Source organism: Mustelus asterias, chromosome 5 (assembly GCF_964213995.1).
Source record: "Mustelus asterias chromosome 5, sMusAst1.hap1.1, whole genome shotgun sequence".
Classification (NCBI taxonomy): Eukaryota; Metazoa; Chordata; class Chondrichthyes; order Carcharhiniformes; family Triakidae; genus Mustelus; species Mustelus asterias.
In genome coordinates this window covers 47,861,761-47,883,046 of record NC_135805.1, presented here as the reverse complement: position 1 = coordinate 47,883,046, position 21,286 = coordinate 47,861,761, and the positions used below count along the sequence as shown (strand labels likewise).

General features: G+C 43.0%; 1 protein-coding gene across 50 annotated transcripts in view; it reads left to right on the top strand.

The window, feature by feature from the left end:
- The window catches only part of eya4 (EYA transcriptional coactivator and phosphatase 4), a 428,611-nt gene that overhangs the window by 298,963 nt on the left and 108,362 nt on the right, over window positions 1-21,286 (top strand). For all 50 annotated transcript variants that reach the window (XM_078212520.1, XM_078212514.1, XM_078212513.1 and 47 more), the window contains 5 exons: window positions 4,611-4,677; window positions 5,391-5,533; window positions 5,694-5,816; window positions 15,077-15,159; window positions 19,638-19,818. In XM_078212520.1, coding sequence (XP_078068646.1) covers window positions 4,611-4,677; window positions 5,391-5,533; window positions 5,694-5,816; window positions 15,077-15,159; window positions 19,638-19,818 — 597 coding nt within the window. The remainder of the gene's footprint in view (window positions 1-4,610; window positions 4,678-5,390; window positions 5,534-5,693; window positions 5,817-15,076; window positions 15,160-19,637; window positions 19,819-21,286) is intronic.

Genomic DNA, 21,286 nt, shown 5'->3' with positions numbered 1-21,286 from the left:
CCTGGCACTGCCCACCAGGCACCGGGCAGTGCCAATGGGGCATGGGCCTGATGGGACAGAGCCTGATGGGAGAGAGGCGGGGCAGGGGCTCTATAAGGGGGTGGGAAGGGGAGTGCGGTTGACTGGCCAGGCAGCGATGGGGGTGCGGGGGATGCAAATCAGCCAGGGCCGCGATCTGGAGGGGCGATTGGTCGGACCGGGATCAGCGGGTTCTGTGGGGGGGGGGATCAGCTAGGGCCGCAATGGGGGCGGATGCGATGCCCATGGGAGGGTGGTGGGGAGGTGTTAGATCTCCCAGTACACTGTGTGCACTGTGTACAGTACACTGGGAGATTGGGGCACCTGTGCAGTGCCGTCCCTAGAGCTCAGAGGCTGGCCTCACAGGCGATTTGAGACTCCATCCATTCACCCCCTACTGGCGAGATTCACATTATGGTCTCTGTATTGCACAGAGTTCCATAAATTACCATTACTTATCTCACTGGAAAAACCGACGAGAAAGCGTCCCATTTTCTCGCCCATTTTACACTTAGAATTTTTCTGAGAAATTCCACCCAATGCCTGTGAAGTATCCACAATGGGACAGAAGTTGCATGTTCTTTGTTTGTGTGCTATATTGCAGCTTTTTTTTTCAAATGTACTTGTGGTCTTTGTTACAGTATCCTCTGTCTTTCACATTGAAGGTGGGATTGACTCTGATAGTCCTTTTTGGAGAAAAGAAAGGTTTCAGAGGTTGTGATTGTTCTTGTAAAGCTGGTGGCATTTCTATTCACATTGTCAAATTATTTTTGTTGTCCAAGGGTTCAGAACCTAGAGATATAATTAGAAAATTAGAATTTCAGGCAAAGCTATTTTATTCAAAGAGCACTTATAGAATGGAAAAAGTTACAATACAATATGTTAGCCACACAACCCCAACCCTCTCCCAACCCATTTCATCTGTAGATCATATCCTGTTAATCAAGGACAATAGTGTCAATAGTTGGGAAGGTAAAGTTGTTGAGTAATTCTACTTTAATGGTGTTATAGGCCAGAATGGTTCAGAAATGGTGATGTTCACTGATGGTATTCAGCACCATTCCATATTCCTTAGACACTGAAATAGTTCATGCCCACGTACAGCAAGACCTGGACAATTTTCAAACATGGGTTGATAAGTGATAAGCAACATTCATGCTACACAAGTGCCAGGCAATAACCATTTCCAACAAGAGAATCTAACCATCTTCCCTTGATGTTTAATGGCATTAAATTGGCTACATCCCCTACCCTTAACATCCTGAAGGGTTACCGTTGCACCTGGACCAGGCTTATAAATACTGTGGTTACAAAAGTCAGAGGTTGTCAATTCCGTCGTGAGTAACTCACCTCCTAATTCCCCAAAACCTGTCGAGAAGGTACAAGTCAAGAGTGTGATGGGTTACTCTCAACTTACCTTGGATGAGTGCAGCTCCAGCAACGCACAAGAAGCTCAACATTATGGACAAAACAGCCCTTTTGAGCAGCTTCCCATCCAACACCTTGAACATTCATGTCCTCTACTACTGAAGCAGTATGACAGCAGTGTGTGCCATCTACAAGATACACTGCAGCAACTCATCAAGCCTCCATTTACAGCACTTTCCAAATCCCATGATCTCTACCACCTAGAACCTTGAAGGACAAGGGCTGCAGATCCCTTTCCTTGTAATAAAGTATTAGTGATCATGTTCAGTACAAGAGGAACTGCAGCTGAGACACGGCATCTTGTGTACCATCTGTGGAATTATGACCAAAGACATGTGTGTGTACCTACTAAACTTCAAGGTTTTAATGGTATAGTCACATATGTTGGAGCAGAGTTTCCATTTTGGGTGCAATCAGGACACAAACATCTAACACATTTGCCTATTGATGAACGTACAATCTTCCATGCACCACCAGAACAATTGGACGGTACTTTATGTTCTTTGATATACTTATGAGTGGTAACTTGGTGCAGTTTTGTACATTCAGCTGGAAAAGAAGTTCATCATGAAAATATCAGCAATTTTTTATTGGAGTGTTTCGTGCATGAGCTGCAAGCAACTCAATTTTAAATAACTGAAATGATTTATTTTTAAAATATTTTAGTAAGGTTTTTCCCTTTAGGTCTGAGAAAAAAATTTAATTTTAAGAGTCTCTTTGAAGAACAGCAAACAGACACAATTAGCTGAAGCTTGCCATGATGCTATCTGGAACTACGGCCAGTTTTGTGGGTGGGGCTAATGTGTTTTTTGAACTAGCACAAAAGATCATGGAAACTCAAGTTGTACTTCCTTGATCTTTGCATTGCTTTGACCTCTTTCAGGTGAATGGTACTGAAAGTACCATCACAACCTAGCAGAAACTCTACCCTTTTATCTTGCATTTATTTAGTGCCCAGCTGGCCAAGAGAAAATTATTTTTTCAACCATGAAAAGATATAGAAATATGTTTTCCTGGGATGGAATGTCTGACATATGAGGAGAGACTAAGTCGGTTAGGATTGTATTAATTGAAGTTTAGAAGAGTGAGAGGGGATCTCATAGAAACTTATAAAATTCTAATAGGATTAGACAGGGTAGATTCAGAAAGAATGTTCCCAATGGTGGGGGAGTCCAGAACTAGGGTCATAGTTTGAGGATAAGGGGTAAACCTTTTAGAACTGAGGTGAGGACAAACTTCTTCACCCAGAGGGTGGTGAATGTGTGGAATTCACTACCACAGAAAGTCATTGAGGCCAAAATGCTGTCTGATTTCAAGAAGAAATTAGATGTAACTCTTGGGGCTAAAGGGATCAAGGGATACTGGGGGAAGGGGGGGTTCAGGATATTGAATTTAATGATCAGCCATGATCATGATGTATGGCGGAGCAGGCTCAAAGGGCTGACTGGCCTACTCCAGCTTCTAATTTCTATGTTTCTATGTCCTTCAAAGCCAATACTAGTGTTTCCCATTTGTCATTAATTTTTAATTTTGTGGATTAATTAGGTGGACTTCCTTATTCCCACAAAGGAAATTGAACATTTGAAGCTTATATTTCCTTATTTCATGTGTGTGGTACAAAACATTTACAGTTACTGTCATGATTCTTGAACTAGGAAATGCCAAGTGTTTCCTGTTCAGTCAGAAGCTAAGCTGAAAATAAAAATCAACTTTGGTTCAAATGTATTGTCATGTTTTATTTCTATATATACAAAAAAATACAAAGAGTAGAGAGAAAAGCCCACAGTGGAATAATTCATTCCATTCCTGTGAGTTCTAACCTTATCTAAATTAAAAAATGAACAAATGGAAAACGTTTACAGCTGGGCTCATATGGATCTACTTTAGCAGTTATTTGTTATTACTGTAGAGCATTATAAATACCACAGCTCTTCAATCTATCCAGCTAGGAACATTACTGACCTGGTTCACTATCGTTTAATTGGTCAGAGATAATTTAAATATTTTCTGGATCATTTTTCTAAGTTATGCAATCCTCAAATTATTCAAAGGAGAAACCTAACCTAGAAACACATATGGTTTAATTTTTATAAATTAAATTTGCAACTAAGCATTCAAAACTTAAGTGACCAAACAAAATTTATCAGAATCTACAATCAAATTATTATCCACAGATGGAAAGAGTAATATTGGTGAATTTATGGAGTTGTGGGGCCAATATTCAGCAGCGAAAATGCTCGTTAATATGTAAATATTGGTGTTCCATTCCATTTCCATGTCGTACCCTGACATCATGATAATCAATCCCACTAAGTCTCCTTGTGGGGAGGGGTGGAGCAGGAGTGCTCCTTGGGGTGCAGGAGCAAACTTTGAACCTCACCTCCCTGGGTTGTCTTCTTCTTCTCTGATCACAGTTACACAGGATCTCCCCACAGGTCCCAACCTCGCGAATCTTTCTGACAGGTTCCTGGCAGCAACCTACTGCCATGCAAGATCCCAATCCCATCAACCTACCACGTGGTGATTCACGGAATTGAGATCTCAAAGTTAAAATCTCCCTGGCTTCATGCTGTGGTAGGAGCACAGGGGTGAGGGTGGGATGGTTTGGTCAGTCTGTTGCCAGCCTCAGCCTCACCGTTTGCCACCGCCATCCCCTCCCCCCTTTCTCAACGCCTCAATTAAAGTTGAGCTTTTTATTTCTTGAAACTTTCCTACTGCAACCCCTCAAGAGGTTAATTTCCACTGGATACAAACATGGGAACTAACTTAACTTAAATTTTTTTTACAACTTATTAAACTTCTAAACTTAGACTCTTGGTGATCAATGCTGAGTCTTCAGAACCTCATATTCCACTTACATCTTCTGACTTCCAACTGCAGCAATATGGCAGGACTAATGTGCCAAATCGGTACATAATAAAATTATGTATTTTACATTTCAACCAACATTTTTGCAGACATCTTAATCTGTGTTTGTTGCAATTCCTCTAACCATGCTAAATGTTATTTTCCATGCATTATGCATTTATCTCCGCAGATGCCTAGTTGTTTAAGTTTATTCAGTCATCTCACACCTGCTTAACTTGAGTTTGTGCCACAAAATCCAAAATGCATTTGTTCTGCTTGTCATTTAATGTTTCACTTGTCTTTTCTTTTTCCTGTAGTAATAACAAGTAGTGGCTATAGTCCAAGAGGAATACACCAATACTCACCACAGCTCTATCCTTCCAAGTAAGTATTAAAAAACTTGATAGTCAGTCAAAGGGGAATGCCTTCTAAGTATTTATTCATACATACATACATTTCCATGGAAACCAAATTGTGTACAAATCTGGATTGCATGATTGAGATTTCTCAGATGTGTAAGAGAAACACATTTTCTTTGTATTATTTTTGATTATGGTGTCACACAAGTCAATTTTTTTTTTTAACATCTGGAATGATAAAATTTGCATTGGTGTTTTTCCCAAACAGCTGACATCACCAAGTAATAGAATAGAAATGTCCCAGAAGAAGAATATTTGGATGTCACTGTTTGGCACTGTGATGCAGGTACACAATGCACGGTGGCACACTGGTTAGCACTGCTGTCTCACAGCGCCAGGGACCCAGGTTCAATTGTGGCCTCAGGGTGACTGTCTCTGTGCAGCTTGCACGCTCTCCCCGTGTCTGTGTGGGTATCTTCTGGGGGCTGCAGTTTCCTCCCACAATCCAAAGATGTGCGGGTTAGGTCGATTGGCCATGCTAAATTGACCCTTCGTGTCAGGGAGATGAGCAGGATAAATATTTGGGGTTACAGGGATAGGGCGTGGGTGGGATTGTTTTGGTGCAGGCTTGAAGGGTCGAATGGCCTCCTTCTGCACTGTAGGGATTCTAAGATTTTATGATTTATTTACTCTCTTTGTAGTGGGCAGCTTGACCTAATAGCTTTCTCTTCTCCACAGGCCATACCCACACATTCTTTCCACACCAGCAGTGCAATCAATGACAGCTTATGCCGGACAAACCCAGTATTCAGGAATGCAGCAACCAGCAGTCTATGCAGCATATTCTCAAACAGGCCAGCACTATGGATTACCCACTTACGGTAAGGCACTTCTCTTGAAGTTTTGTGATAAATTAATTATTCCACAGCAATAATTTTGTTTAGTCGGTCATCCACTGTAAAGCAAAGGGATGAAAGCTTCATTTCAAGGAAGTGTTAGAAAATCATAATGTTTCAACCAGTTTGGGTATGCTGTTGTCAGGAATCAAGACAGAAGGGGGACTACCGCAAGCACAATCTGCACTGCAGACTGGATGCCTCAGTTACAGCCCAGGATTTGCAGCACCCCAGCCTGGCCAAACAGCATATTCCTACCAGATGCAAGGTTAGTGCAGTGTTATTTTCTCCTTTTTGTCTGCTTCCCGACTAATTTATTTTCGACCTTTATGACCCTGTTCATATTCTCAACGGTGATAAATTAATCGTTGAGCACTATTTCAAGCTTTCAAAATAATAGTGCAGAGGCCTGAAGTAGCCTCACGCTGAGATAAGAACATAAAAAACATAAGCACTAGGAGCAGGAGTAGGCCTGAATCCTGCCCCTCGAGCCTGCTCCGCCATTCAATAAGATCATGGCTGATCTTTTCGTGGACTCAGCTCCACTTGCCCCTACCCTTACTTAGAGTTCTTTGAGGAGATAACAAGGAAGTTAGATAAAGGAGAATCAGTGGACGTGATTTATTTAGATTTCCAGAAGGCCTTTGACAAGGTGCCACATAGGAGACTGTTAAATAAACTAAGTGCCCATGGTGTTAAGGGTAAGATTCCTGGCATGGATAGAGGATTGGCTGACTGGCAGAAGGCAAAGAGTGGGGATAAAGTGGTCTTTTTCAGGATGGCAGCCGGTGACTAGTGGTGTGCCTCAGGAATCAGTGCTGGACCACAACTTTTCACAATATACATTAACAATTTGGAGGAAGGAACTGAAGTCACTGTTGCTAAGTTTGCAGATGATACAAAGATATGTAGAGGGACAGGTAGTATCGAGGAAGCAGGGGGGCTGCAGAAAGACTTGGACATAGGAGAGTGGGCAAAGAAGTGGCAGATGGAATACAATGTAGAAAAATGTGAGGTTATGCACTTTGGAAGAAAGAATGGAGGCATAGACTATTTTCTAAATGGGGAAATGCTGAGGAAATCAGAAACACAAAAGGACTTGGAAGTCATTGTTCAAGATTCTCTTAAGATTAACGTGCAGGTTTAGTCAGCAGTTAGGAAGGCAAATGCAATGTTAGCATTCATGTCGAGAGGGCTAGAATACAAGAGTAGGGATGTGCTTCTGAGGCTCTATAAGGGTCTGGTCAGACCCCATTTGGAGTATTGTGGGCCCCATATCTAAGGAAGGATGTGCTGGCCTTGGAAAGGGTCCAGAAGAAGTTCACAAGAATGATCCCTGGAATAAAGAGCTTGTCGTATGAGGAACGGTTGAGGACTCTGGGTCTGTTGGAGTTTAGAAGGATGAGGGGTGGGGGGGGGATCTTACTGAAACTTACAGGATACTGCGAGGTCTGGATAGAGTGGATGTGGAGAGAGGATGTTTCCATGAGTAGGAAAAACTAGAACCAGAGGGCACAACCTCAGGCTAAAGGGGCGATCCTTTAAAACAGGGATGAGGTGGAATTTCTCTTTGCCACAGAAGACTTTGGAGGCCAGGTCATTGAGTGTCTTTAAGACAGAGATAGAAAGGTTCTTGATTAATAAGGGGATCAGGGGTTATGGGGGAAAAAGCAGGAGAATGGGGATGAGAAAAATATCAGCCGTGATTGAATGGTGGAGCAGACTTGATGGGCTGAGTGGCCTAATTCTGCTCCTTTGTCTTATGGTCTTACCCGCCCGCTCACCATAATCCTTAATTCCTTTACTGTTCAAAATGTTATCTATCCTTACCTTAAAAATATTCAATGAGGTAACCTTGACTGCTTCACTGGGCAAGGAATTCCACAGATTCACAACCATTTGGATGAAGAAATTCTTCCTCAACTCAGTCAGTCGAAGAGGAACTACTTCACCCAGACAAAGTTATTCCACAGACCTTGTTACTTACTTTTGAAATAATTGAATCTAATTGTCACAGCCACAAATCTTTTTTATAATTAACTTCAGGTCATTTCTTCAAATTATAATGATGCTGATTTCCTTTGCCCCTGGGAAATTCCTGATTGCAGAGGTTAAGCAAATAGCCTGTTATCTGGGCCTTTGCCCCTTTTATGTTGTCCCAGGTTTTCTGGTGCTACTGGGGAGGCAAAGCTGAAAGTACAGTGTATGGATAAGTTACCCAAGCTCAGGTGGATTTGTACGAGGCTCTGCAATAGAACCAAACAAGTTTGGAAGTAAGCAACAAATCTATTACTATGACCAAACAGATCTTTGGTACTTGCGTCTCCTAGCTGCTGCTCCCCAGAATGTTAAGGCTGTCACTAGGCTTGGTCATGTCGCAGTCATCAAACCTGGACAGGTGCAGGACACGTTGGGCACACTGTTCCTTTGCAATTCCCAGGATAGAGAGGGAGCCAACAAAATCAATTCCTTTATCTTTACATTAACAAATTTAGAAAATTATCTCAATAACCTTTTTTCCAGCCCCCAAATATATTTTTTATGCTACACCTGAAGTTTGGTTGAACATTTTCAGAATTCAAATGTGCTCTATAATTAGAGCCTTGCTTTCTTTTCATTTTTTTCAATGCTGCACCAGTCACAATGAAGTTACTGGTGCGTTGTTATCACGACACAGCAGCATTGATCAAAAGAAAAAGTCAACTGAAAAATAAACTTAAGGACCATGATTCACCATTTAAGAGCTACCTGGAGAATGCTCCAAGCATATATGCAGCACTTAACTATTCCTCATTGCAGAATATCAACTATTGTTACTCGGATGCTTTCTGTGACACTCTGCAATATAGGAAACTGACTCTCCATTAGACTGTGACTGCCACAGTGAGACATAAAGACTGTAGGAAACTCCCATCAATTCCCAGGAGCATGGCAAAGCTATTTATAGATTCAAGCCTAACACACCCATCGACAATGAGAAGGTTTGGGAAAGCCACCTGATTTTATGTTCCATGGATTTTAATGGAGTGTAAGGTCAGGAAGGATGTAAATCGGGCATCCAACCTGCTCCCACACAGTTTTCAGCCAGTGTCTTAGATTAAAAATGGGGGTGGAGGTGGCTTAAATTTACCAAAGTTTAAGCTCCACAGAAAGTCAAAACTATCAACAATCTTGTAAATGAACCCTAAGTCATTTCTGCACGTTGCAAGCTTGATACCAAAATAGAATGCATCGAAGCTATCCTGCAGGACCTTGGCATCTTGATCACTGTGTATCTCAACTACCAGCCACAGCCATCTCTCCCGCTCTCTTGCCCCTGCAGGGAAGAGTAATCTGTGGCTGGTAGTGTACCAGTGATGGTGTATCCCTTCACAGGCCCAGCTTGGTCCTTCTCCAGTGTCTCCTCTTGGACTTGTACTCATCTTGTAGCCAGTTTTCATGCGGATCCACTGTGGAATCGGCCGGTCCTGCTTCATCTTCTTAGCGAGGAATCGCTTCATCCTGAAGGTTTTGTGGGATGGCATGGCCGCACGTCCACTCCAGCAGGAGGGATTCATTCCTCCGGTGGGGAGGAGGGTTCGCCCGCAGAGTGGCAGCGGAACCCCCCTGCCGCCTCCCTCCCCACCGAGGGCGGCATGGTAGCACAGTGGTTAGCACTGCTGCTTCACAGCTCCAGGGTCCCGGGTTCGATTCCCGGCTCGGGTCACTGTCTGTGTGGAGTTTGCACATTCTCCTCGTGTCTGCGTGGGTTTCCTCCGGGTGCTCCGGTTTCCTCCCACAGTCCAAAAATGTGCGGGTTAGGTTGATTGGCCAGGTTAAAAATTGCCCCTTAGAGTCCTCAGATGCGTAGGTTACATAGAACATAGAACAGTACAGCACAGAACAGGCCCTTCGGCCCACGATGTTGTGCCGACCTTCATCTGAAACCAAGATCAACCTATCCCACTCCCTACCATCCTGGTGTGCTCCATGTGCCTATCCAATAACCGCTTAAATGTTCCTAAAGTGTCTGACTCCACTATCACTGCAGGCAGTCCATTCCACACCCCAACCACTCTCTGCGTGAAGAACCTACCTCTGATATCCTTCCTATATCTCCCACCATGAACCCTATAGTTATGCCCCCTCGTAATAGCTCCATCCACCCGAGGAAATAGTCTTTGAACGTTCACTCGATCTATCCCCTTCATCATTTTATAAACCTCTATTAAGTCTCCCCTCAATCTCCTCCGCTCCAGAGAGAACAGCCCCAGCTCCCTCAACCTTTCCTCATAAGACCGACACTCCAAACCAGGCAGCATCCTGGTAAATCTCCTCTGCACTCTTTCCAGCGCTTCCACATCCTTCTTATAGTGAGGTGACCAGAACTGCACGCAATATTCCAAATGCGGTCTCACCAAGGTCCTGTACAGTTGCAGCATAACCCCACGGCTCTTAAACTCCAACCCCCTGTTAATAAAAGCTAACACACTATATGCCTTCTTCACAGCTCTATCCACTTGAGTGGCAACCTTTAGAGATCTGTGGATATGGACCCCAAGATCTCTCTGTTCCTCCACAGTCTTCAGAACCCTACCTTTGACCCTGTAATCCACATTTAAATTAGTCCTACCAAAATGAATCACCTCACATTTATCAGGATTAAACTCCATTTGCCATTTTTCAGCCCAGCTTTGCATCCTATCTATGTCTCTTTGCAGCCTACAACAGCCCTCCACCTCATCCACTACTCCACCAATCTTGGTGTCATCAGCAAATTTACTGATCCACCCTTCAGCCCCCTCCTCTAAGTCATTAATAAAAATCACAAAGAGCAGAGGACCAAGCACCGATCCCTGCGGCACTCCGCTAGCAACCTGCCTCCAGTCCGAAAATTTTCCATCCACCACCACCCTCTGTCTTCGATCAGACAGCCAGTTACCTATCCAATCGGCCAACTTTCCCTCTATCCCACACCTCCTTACTTTCATCATAAGCCGACCATGGGGGACCTTATCAAACGCCTTACTAAAATCCATGTATATGACATCAACCGCCCTACCTTCATCAACACACCTAGTTACCTCCTCAAAAAATTCTATCAAATTTGTGAGGCACGATTTGCCCTTCACAAATCCGTGCTGACTATCCCGGATTAATCCGCATCTTTCTAAATGGTCGTAAATCCCATCCCTAAGGACCTTTTCCATCAATTTACCAACCACCGAAGTCAGACTAACCGGTCTATAATTACCAGGGTCATTTCTATTCCCTTTCTTAAACAGTTAGAGGGATTAGCGGGTAAACTAAGTGGGGGTAGGGCCTCGGTGGGATTGTGGTCGGTGCAGACTCGATGGGCCGAATGGCCTCCTTCTGCACTGTAGGGATTCTATGATTCTATGATTGGCCGCACACTGGCAGCGGACCACCCCCCGACCAGAGGATGATCTGGGTGCGTGTGTGTGTCCGACCAGAGGATGACCGTCAGAGAGCCACTCTCTCCGCTTTCTGCTTTTTTTTTTCTTTCAAGCCCGGGCGCTCTGTCAGATTTTTTTCGAACTGCGCATGCGCAGTTCAGAGCTCCGATCGGTCCGCCAGCGCTAAGCCCCGCCCACAGCATGAATTGGACCGGAGCCGACAAAACGTGGATGGGCGCGCTGGAAAGAAGATTCCAGGCTCGGATCTATTTGACGCCCAGATTCGGCACTTAGACTCAAAATGGTAAAATCAGGCCCATCATGTATGAATTTCAGTGCCAGTGTGAGGTCAGATAAGTAGAGTATACTTCTCAGTGATGGTGTATCCCTTTACAGGCCCAGCTTGGTCTCAGTGATTGGCTTATCAAATCAAACAATATATTCCTCTTTCTGTTCATAATAGGTAGAGTACAGACCTTACTCACCAGCCTGCATTTGTAAAACCGGAGACAAAGGGCCCTATTTTACCATTTTGATTCTAAGTGCTGGGCGGACTTGAAACTGGGAGTGTTTCAGATCCAACTTTTAGACCCGTTCTGAGGTGCATCCAAATGCACTCTGCCTGCAAAAATATCAGTGAATCTGAATCGCACTGCATATGCCTGTGGGCGGGGCTAAACGCACCCAAAACCCTGCAGCTCCGATCGGCGCCTCCAACTGCGCATGCACAAAAAAAAGATAGAATGCTGCTCCCCTGCCACATCCCTCCCAGGCCGGATAATGCCTGCCCCTGGCCCCCACAGACATTGTCCCACCCCCACAACATTACTGACCCTCTTATACCTCCACACCCCCACCACCCAGACCGATCGCAGACCCCTCCTTCCCCCCCACCAAACTCAGGCAGAGCGGCAGTGGACCCCCCTTCCCACCCACTGATATCAAGCAGAGCGGCACGGACCCCCTTTCACCCCACTGATCTCAGGCAGAATGGCAGCGAACCCCCTCTTCCTCCCCCACTGATCTCAGGCAGAGTGGCAATGGACCCCCTTTCACACCCACTGTTTTCAGGCAAAGTGGCAGTGGACCTCCCCTCACCCCCACCGATCTCCAGAAGAATGGCAGTGGACCCACCTTCCCCCCCCCCAAGTGATCTCAAGCAGAGAGCCATTGGACCCATCTTCCCCTCACTGATCTCAACCAGAGAGCCGTCGGACACTTGGCACTTACCTCTTCGTTAACTGGAGCGCCCGAATCGGACTTCTATGGAGCATGTCTGTTTCGCACCGATTCTGGATGGGTGAACGCGGTGGTAAAGGGGGAAGTGCCGGTAAAGTTGGTTGTGCAGTCCATTAAATCAATTTAATTGCATGCAAATACATTTAAATGGCCGTCGTGCCTGTTTCGGGCGCGATTCCGATCACAACCATTTTTGGGCCTTGGTAAAGGGGGAACCGGTGCGGAGGCAGGCGCGGATCACGCTACTCACCTCACGCCTGACTTTATCAAGTTTTTGTGCCCGAAAACAGGCGCAACGCGATGGTAGAATCGAGCCCAAAATGTCTTGTCAGATGTGATTGGGCAGTACTTACTGAACGATCCTGAGTGTAGTATTAGCTACAATAATAACCAAGTTAAGATGATCAGTTGAGCTTGTAACATGGTTCATTTATCCTTTTTAGAAGTGACATAAATTCTTATGCAGAAATCTTCTCTCTGCAAACAAAATAAACATGTTCAAGCCCCCTGCCTTTTTTAATTAGCCATAAACATGGGAGCATGTAATTCCCCATTGAGTTCTCCATGGCAATGTCTCAGCCAATCAAAGTTGGCTTACCAACCTATCAACATCCTTTTTCCTTTAGCAAAAGTTTTTGTGATCAGTTGTAATTTGGTATCCTACATTTATCCTGATGAGTGCAAGACAAAAAGCTTCAGCAACAAAGGTCTCTCTTTAGAGCAATGTTCAACATTAAATAATTTCAGATGTGATGCTATTTTAAATTCCATTGTCACCACATCAGCAGAACAGTTAACTAAAAGCAGTCTTCAGTGGTCCATGCACGGCCAGATTTGACCCGGAATTTCCTTGGAGTTGCTCTCATGCTGCAGCTGTAACTTTGCTGGAAACTCCATTTATACAGTTCCAGCAAAGTGACTCTCAAGAAGTTTGACACCATCCAGGGCAAAGCAGCCCGCTTGATTGGCACCACATCTACAAACATCCACTCCCTCCACCACCGATGCTTAGCAGCAGCAATGTGTACTATCTACAAGATGCACTGCAGCAGTTCACCAAAGATCCTTAGACAGCATCTTCCAAACCCACGACCACTTCCATCTAGAAGGACAAGGGCAGCGGATACATGGGAACACCACTACCTGCAAATTCCCCTCCAAACCACTCACCATCCTGACTTGCAAATTTAGCGCCGCTCCTTCGCAGTCGCTTGATCAAAATCCTGGAATTCCCTCCCTGACAGCACATGGACTGCAGCGATTCAAGAAGGCAGCTCACCATCACCTTCTCAAGGGCAAGTAGGGATGGGCAATAAATGCTGGCCAGCCAGTGACGCCCATAAAAATGACAGTGGAGAAGCAGCAGCAGCTACAAGGAAATTCTGGAAGATTTTTCAGTGTTCAATTCATCATGTTCTTAGTCACAAAAAAACTATTAGTAGCCTTTTTCATATAACCATGCTTTACTAGAGCTTACAATCTTGAAATTGCAGAAATAAGCATAAACTTTCATTGTAAAAAGTATTGATGTAAAAATGAATAGTCATTTATTTATTTTTAGAAACGTTAGCAATAATCCTATTTCTGGTCATATTTTGGCCTTTAATTTCTTCATATTTTCCACCTTTGTGTTCCTGTCATCAGAAGCACAATGGAATACTAACCATAGAAAGTCCAAGGAAAGAGGAAAGTCAAATCCTTCATTTAAAAAATCTTTGAACAATTTACATTTGGACCTGGGTTTGGATTCCAATCTAATGAGATCCGATGTGGTTGCTTTTTTTCTGCTAAATTTATATCCTGGCGAGTTTAAATTACTGAATAGGGTTTGGGGGAACAAGTGAAGCTATTATAATTTCATGTCTGAAATGGACACTGATAAGGTTTTTAGTGCAAAGTGAAAATTGGGAGGAGTTAGGTAAGTCCATTGAAGATGCAAAGCATCAAAAGTAAGTAAAAGTTAAGCGGTTTCATTATTGGTAAAAAAATAAAGACTTGCAAAAGTTACGTTTCTGTGTTAGGGAGAAAATTTATCAGCAATAGCTCGGTGGTGTGCAGCTGCACGGAAGCCTGAAAAGTACTGCACCAAGTCCTGTTCTGTATGAGTACAGCGCAGCCATGGTAGTGCAAAAATATTTTAAAATGCCACCCATCTGGTTCACTGATGTCCTTTAGGGAAGGAAATCTACTGTCCTTACCTGGTCTGACCTACATGTGACTCCAGAACCACAGGAATACGGTTGACTCTCAACTGCCCTCGGGCATCAAGGGATGGGCAATAAATACTGGCCAGCCTGCAATGCCCATGTCCCAGGAATAAAAAAGTTGACCGCTCTCAGCAATGAAATTTTTGCCGGGAATATTGCTTATCACTCGAATGTATGGGCCATAAATTTTTCCAACATGTTTGGTGGGTATTTATTGAGTAAGTAGAGCAATTTCACACCACTGCACGTACGTGAATGCTGAATCTCTCAGCAAGGATAACAGTGCAGAAAGGTTTGTGGAAGAGCAAAGTAACTGAGAGAACAACTTTCTGATTTCTACTCTACTGAGTTTGTGCAGACACCAGAAGCTGCTCCCTGATTTACTCCTTTATTCCCCTCACTGGTGTTTTTATTGGAAATTCCAGGCCCTTGTCTTATCCCCTTAGTCATGTATTAGTTTGATTTTACTTTTTGTCCCTTTTGTAATATTTTAATACTCACAATAATGACGTTAATTTATTATCCTCATCAAAAATAGTGTGAGCACCACCGTGGTCAAGAAATGCATCCAATACCAGTTATAATACATTTGTTTTACTTCTGTCATCTACAATCTGCAATTCTTACTGTGATGCTTAATTTGAGTTATGTAAAATTTCTAAATGTGCTGTTTCTTTGGACTGCAGGTTCTAGTTTCACACCATCACCCGGTATTTATGCGAGCAGCAATTCTGTTTCCAATTCGACAAGCTTCAACAGTTCCCATCAGGTATTAATCCCAATTCTCTTCTCTTAATCACCTTTTGCTGAAGACAGAGACATACACTATGGTCCTGAATCTTGGGTGCTGCCAGCCTTCTATTACTTCGCATTTCTGTCACCTGTGGGGCTGACCTTGGATAACACAGCTTGGCCTGACCCCCCCCCCCCCCCCCCCCCCCCCCCCCCACCTATTCAGTAAAGTATATTTTTGTACGCGTACAGTCCTAAAAGGCGGCAATGGATAACTGTCAGAAAAGGGATTACTGCCTATTACGTTTCCTCAAATCTGAGGGTGGTTGACCAATTGTAGCACCTCCATTAATGCCACTGTCTGCGAGTAGGTAACACAAAATATCTTTCCAAAGTTCACAATTATCTTTTAGTTTCTCAAAAGTAAACATCTAAGTGTAAACCTACAAAATACTTCACGGGATAGACAGAGTAGGTGTAGGTAAGATGTTTCCCCTGGTTGGGAAGTCCAGTGGCATGGGGTGGAATCAATGGGAATCCCATTGACAGCTTCAGGACCAGAAGATCCTGCTGCCGGCCAATGGCACACGACTCCCCACTGCCGAGAAAAATGCCACAGGGAGGCCAGAGAACCTTAGTGATAGCTTTGTGCTTTCTCTCTCCCTCCTTTCCTGAATAGTCCGATGGTGGACTTTCTCCCCGCAAAACTTTCTACAACAGGTTTTCCATCGCTGCCTCAATGTCAATCTACAAACTTTTTTATATTCATTCTTGGGACATGGGCGTCGCTGGCTGGCCAGCATTTATTGCCCATCCCTAGTTACCCAAGGGTAGTTGAGAGTCAACCACATTGCTGTGGCTCTGGAGTCACACGTAGGCCAGACCAGGTAAGAACAGCAGATTTCCTTCCCTAAAGGACATTAGTGAACCAGACGGGTTTTTCCAACAATTGACAATGGTTTCATGGTCATTAGTAGATTCTTAATTCCCGATTTTTTTTATTGGATTATCTGCCATGGCGGGATTCGAACCCGGGTCCCCAGAACATTAGCTGAGTTTCTGGATAATAGTCTAGTGATCATACCACTAGGTCATTGCCTCCCCATTGCTGACAGTGTCTGGGGTTGGTGGTAACTAATGAAGAATGGAGAGAAATAGACCAGGTTTCCTGGCCCTGCTCCCTTTACTGTCATTTAAATGCAGTGTGAAGAGTCAGAGTCAGATGACCAAGATCTTCAAGGCAGTATTAGGAGGAAAGTTTATTGCAGTGTCGGCAGGGATGTGCATTAGACCTCCCGCTCCATGTTGTCATGATTTTCCACTACGATCCCACCTGATTTCCAATCCCAAATGTTGTGATTAGGAGTTGGGTCTGTGCATGTGTGGATACAAACAAGGACAAAATTACGTCCCAAACATTAGACACTTATGTATTCAGAAATCAGTGATAGGAGAATTTCCATCGTCTGAACATTGATGTTAAGTAATTTTACAAAATGGGCCATGGGTTCTGTAGTCTCTGAGCACTTTGCAAACTAAGATAATTTTACACTGGATGTGGGCTCCATACAGCACCAAACTGCTTTGCTCAGAATCAGTTCAGGCCTTTGCTTCAGATTCAGACTGCCAGTTTGGCATCTGTGCAAAGCTGAAGCCACTTTACGTAAATGTTCAATTTGCATTGTTAAAACAGCATTATGCAAGCTTCTGCAGGTAACATACATGATGGAGATCCTCATCTTTTACCATTTGCTCTCCTGTTTTGAGCACAGTAGGACTGGGTTCATAATATCATCCAATATTATTATGTCCAACACAATACCCATCAAGGAAAATGGTTCAGCCAGTATGTTAGTTCCATTTTGTAGCAACTATGAAAGTACTCGCAACATTGCAGATTTAGGCATTAGTCATGTACTTGACAAGTGTCTTTGTTAAGCTTCCTAAGTATAGGTATTATTTCAATATATAAAGCACATGGTACATTTACTCTGAAACATTTGTGTATTTTTTATGAACAATCCTTCAAACATTTTATTCCTTGCTGAATACAGAATCTTACAGCTAAGAATAGAACAATCTTAATTGCCGTTACAGCTAACAGTGACTAATACCTCATGAGGAAAGTATACTATTTTATTTAATGGGCTTGATACTCATCAGGTAATATGTCAAGTGTTCCATTTACTCTTTCGTTTTTCACTTATCCCTCTTCTTTTGAAAATCATGACACATACTGAGTACAATACTACAAATGCTTTTGTCATCTGTTATCCCACTCAAGTGACCATTCTTCACCTGTGAACTTTTTAATGGTTAAGAACTTCATCAAATGTACATGCATGTGCATTCCAAGAAAGGTCCCAAGAGATAGAATCAGGAGTACAAAACCTGACCAATTTCTTTCACCCTCCTGCTCTCAAGGAAGCTGAAGCCTGTCATGCTCTTTATTTTTTATCAGTTCACAGGAATGTAGGTATCTCTGGCAAGGCCAACATCCATCCTTAATTGCCCTTGAGAACATGGTGACAAATCACTGCAGACTCTGCAGTGAAAGCACTCCTATACTGCTGATAGGGAGAGAGTTCCAGGATTCATGGACTAGGACACTCAGATCCCTCTTCATCTCAGAGCCCTACAAACTCTCACCATTAAGATAATATGCTTTTTTATTCTTCTTGCCAAAAGGGGCAATTTCACATTTTCCCTCATTGTACTCCATTTACCAGATCTTTGCCTTAACCTAGGTATATCCTCGTGAAGCATCCTTATGTCCTCTTCACAACTGATTTTCCTATCTATCTTTGTCTCATCAGCAAATTTAGCATTTGATCTCTTCATCCAAATCTAAATAAAAAATGGAGGCCCTAGCATTGATGCCTATGGCACACACCTCATTAATTTTTTCAACCAATTTATACCAACATTCTGATAGCTAGCCAATCTTCTATCCATGCCAATAAATAACCCCCTACACCATGAGCTTTTATTTTCCGCAATAACCTTAGATGTGACACCTCATCAAATGCCTTCTTAAAATCTTCAATAGTTCTCTTTTATCTTTTTTTATTCATTCATGGGACATGGGCATCACTGGCTGGCCAAGCATTTATTGCCCATCCCTAGTTACCTCTGGAGGGCAGTTGAGAGTCAACCACATTACTGTGGCTCTGGAGTCACATGTAGGCCTGACCAGGTGAGGATGGCAGATTTCCTTCCCTAAAGGACCACAGTGAGCCAGATGGGCCTTTCAGACAATCGACAACGGTGTCGTGGACATCAGTAGATTCTTAATTCCAGATATTTTTTGTTGAATTTAAATCCCGCTATCTGACGTGGTGGGATTCGAACCCAGGTCCTCAGAACATTAGCTGAGTTTCTGGATTAATTGCCTAGCAATAATACCATTAGGCCATCGCCTCCCCCATCTCCAACATATGAGATTCCTTCAAAGAACTCCAATAAATTGGTTAGACATGATTTCCCTCCCACTAAATCTAGTTGACACTGTTTGATTACTTTGAATTTATCGAAGTGTCCTGTTATAACATCTTTATATTGGGGGGAAGGTCATTGATGAAGCAGTTGAAAGTAGTTGGGCCTGGGACACTACCCTGAGGAATTTTTGCAGGGATGTCCTGGGACTCAAATTATTGGCCCCCAGCAACCACAACCACCTTCCTTTATGTGTGTGATGTGGAGATGTCAGCGTTGGACTGGGGTGGGCACAGTAAGAAGTTTCACAACACCAGGTGAAAGTCACACAGGTTTATTTGGAATCATGAGCTTTCAGAGCGCTGCTCCTTCCACTGACCTGATGAAGGAACAGTGCTCCGAAAGCTCATGTTTCCAAATAAACCTGTATGACTTTAACCTGGTGTTGTGAAACTTTTCACTGTACCTTCCTTTGTAATGGGTATGACTCCAGCCAATGAAGATATTTCCCCCCATTAATTTAAATTTTACTAGGGTACCTGAGTCACACGAGGTTAAATGTTTTCTTGATGTCAAGGGCAGTCACTCTGAAAATCAGTGTCTGAAATTCAGCTCTTTTGTCCATGTTTGAGTCTGGATGAATCTGGAACCAAGAGGTCCTGGTGGAATTTAAACTGAGCATCTGTGAGCAGATTACTGGTGAACATCTGCCACCAGGTAACACTGGACAACGCCTTCCATCACTTCGCGATGATTGAGAGAAGGGTGCCGTGGAAGTTATGAGCCAGATATATCTGGCAATATTCACTCATGTCGGGTGGCAGCCAGTGTTGTAGCTGTGTTGAATCTTACACATCCATCCTGCAACCCCTCAGTTTATGCATGCATATCCAAAATATTATCCCAGTTGATAAGGAACGTCCTTTCTAATTGTATATATTACCTCTGTGCACAGTGTGATTTTATTCTGCTGAATGCATTTTATCTATGACAATTCTGATAATTTTCATTACACTGACTGAACAGCATAAAGCGTAAAATACAAGAGATATTACTTAAACCTGCTTGTTCCCATTTTAGGAATACCCTTCCTACACAGCATTTGGCCAAAACCAGTATGCACAGTATTATCCAACTTCAACATATGGCACATACATGACCTCAAATGATACTGTTGATGGTACCTCTTCAACGTCAACAACTTACCAGCTACAAGATCCTTCCACTATCACTGGTCAGCCTGCCACAGATCTTCCTGGAGGTAAAGAACTTCCTTTCCCTTTGTACTGTAGTCAGTGTTCTAAGACAACTGAAAGATCAAAAACCATCGTGTTTTTGACAAAGAAAGAAAGTGTCTGGTTTAAGTTAGCAAAGTAACAGACCTCATTTTTATATCTTTGACTACAAGTGCCTTCAAGCTATTCTGCAGGGCAGTGAAGTGCAAGCAACATAGTTTGAATCGGTATATAACTAATGTAAGATCCAAACAACTGACTTTAAATTCTCTTATGATTTACGGTGGGGGGAGGGGTGCAGTGGAGGGGAAGGTGGGGGTTGCCGTTGTAAGGACGTTTTGTAGTTGTACTCTGATAATATTTTAAAAGTGTTGATTAGGAGGTAGGGAAAACCAAAAAAGAAATCCAGCAGCTTGGTTTACACTTGTCAAAACAAACCCTTTAATGCTGACTACTGCACTTGCTCCTCTAAAACCGAACCATATATTTATGCAGTTAGAATGACAGAGGAGAGCTAGTGCCTCAGATTTGGAGATTTTGTTAAATGAGTTCCAGTTGGGACTGAACCATAAACACAAAAGGCAAACAAATGTGCACACAGACTAGTGGCAGTTGAGCTGTGTGGGTGTAACATAGCAAATTGTCTCTGGTCCAAGTGGAGAGCAAAGCTCGGAGGACAATAACCAATGCTGTTGATAGATTTGTATGGTTCAACATTTTATTATATGGTGTGTGATGTTGAGGTTTAGCCATAAAGTGAATACAGCCAGGCCGAGTTAAACAGAAGCAGGTTTCCAAATTAGTAAATAACAAACACGCATACACACAGAAAACTGTCTGAAGCATGTGCTGTTCATAATTCAGAACAGGGAAAACAGAAGTATGTCTTTTTGAGATTTCAGTGAAAATATTTTTTTATTCATTTTTACAGTTAAACTGCATTGTAAACAGTTCAAGCTTCTGTGTGTGCTAGTTGCGGTTTAATTATCTTTTGAAGGCTCCATATTGTTTCTAAAATAAAGCTAATACTTTCCAGTAATATCAGTGTGAAAAATGCATACTTTATTATTCCAGAGTTTGACTGTTTTAATTGCAGGTATTTGAACTTTGATATCAAAGCTTCCTTGAGAAACTGGAACATTCTTGAATCTCAAGTCTCTTTTTTTCCAGTTGTCTTTGGCAGCCTTACAGATTTTTGATTAAGGAAGCTTATCATTCTTCTTCAATCACAGACATTTTCTTTTTCCATTCCAGAGAGTTAGACTGTTTTTCATTATTGAGACATAACAATAAGTGCTTTAAAACCTGTTCTGTTTCCTGTTAACATTTTTCTGTAACACCCTTCAGTTACACTCACTAAACATGGGTAATTATGTGGGATTCCTGGCCTGTGTGGTCTTCAGTTGCTCTCACTTAGATAGCCGACCAATATTATCCATCTCGGGCATGAATACTTACTTAGAAGCTCATACCAGAAATGCAATTTTTTTCAAA